The sequence below is a fragment of the Myotis brandtii genome, unplaced genomic scaffold (assembly GCF_000412655.1).
Source record: "Myotis brandtii unplaced genomic scaffold, ASM41265v1 scaffold130, whole genome shotgun sequence".
NCBI lineage: Eukaryota > Metazoa > Chordata > Mammalia > Chiroptera > Vespertilionidae > Myotis > Myotis brandtii.
In genome coordinates, this window is record NW_005354596.1 from 389,971 (window position 1) to 390,883 (window position 913).

Sequence of the window (913 nt, forward strand, 5' to 3'; positions counted from 1 at the left end):
CTTTCCCACAGGGGTCCTGTCCTTCTTCCTCTTCACGGGTCGCCTGGGGCTGGGCCAAGACTTGGAGAGCCGCCCCCTCAACTACTACTGGCTGCCCATCATGGTGAGTGGCCCCCTCCCGGCCGCACCCCCTAGCGCCCCAGAGAAACGCTAACAGGCCGCGCCCCGCAGATCGCCGTCCTGGGGGCCCACTTCGTCGCCAGCGGCTTCTTCAGCGTCTTCGGCATGTGCGTGGACACGCTCTTCCTCTGCTTCCGTGAGTGCGCCCGCGCGCGGTGCAACCACGGGGAGGGATGTGCTATCATGGTCCCAGCTGACAAATGGGGGGCGGGGTTGCATGGCCCCCGCTGCGAGTCTCAAACCTGCGCCCCGCCCGCTAATGCCTGCTCGCGGCGCAGTGGAAGACCTGGAGCGCAACGATGGCTCCGCGGCCCGGCCCTACTTCATGTCCAAGGCGCTCCTGCAGATTCTCGGCAAGAAGAACGCCGCGCCCCCGGGGGGCAAGGGGAAGAAGCCCTGAGCCGGCGCCGCCCCGCGCAGCCTCCCGGCCTCCCCTCCGCTCAGGCCCTGATTTTGTAGTAAAAAGATGCTATTAAAGATTGACACATTTGTTTTCGCAAGAAGCCTGGTACTGCTCTCATTCCGTTCCGGACAATGAGACCCTGTCCTCCCGCCCCGCACTTTAAAGTAGGCCCGCCCCCATGTCGCGCCCCAGCGGCTGCGACCAATCAAAAGGCTCTGAGGAGTCATCCCGGCCCTTCCTCATTCCCGCCCGGGTCACGAGCTGCGGCGCTTCAAAGGGAGCCAATAGGAGGGCTAGCTCAGAGGCGCTGACGGGTCACGTGAAGAGTCCGAGTGTTTGGGGCCAATTAGAGTCTCAGAAGCGCGGCGGAGCGGCGGGTGGGGGCGGGAC

At 65.1% G+C, this 913-nt stretch overlaps 1 protein-coding gene across 1 annotated transcript in view; it reads left to right on the forward strand.

Moving 5' to 3' along the window:
• The window catches only part of SLC44A4 (solute carrier family 44, member 4), a 10,240-nt gene extending 9,617 nt beyond the window's left edge, over positions 1-623 (forward strand). Inside the window, exons 18-20 of the mRNA XM_014534510.1 lie at positions 8-103; positions 172-256; positions 399-623. Coding sequence (XP_014389996.1) covers positions 8-103; positions 172-256; positions 399-520 — 303 coding nt within the window. The 3' untranslated portion in view covers positions 521-623. The remainder of the gene's footprint in view (positions 1-7; positions 104-171; positions 257-398) is intronic.
• The last annotated feature ends 290 nt before the right edge of the window (positions 624-913 follow it).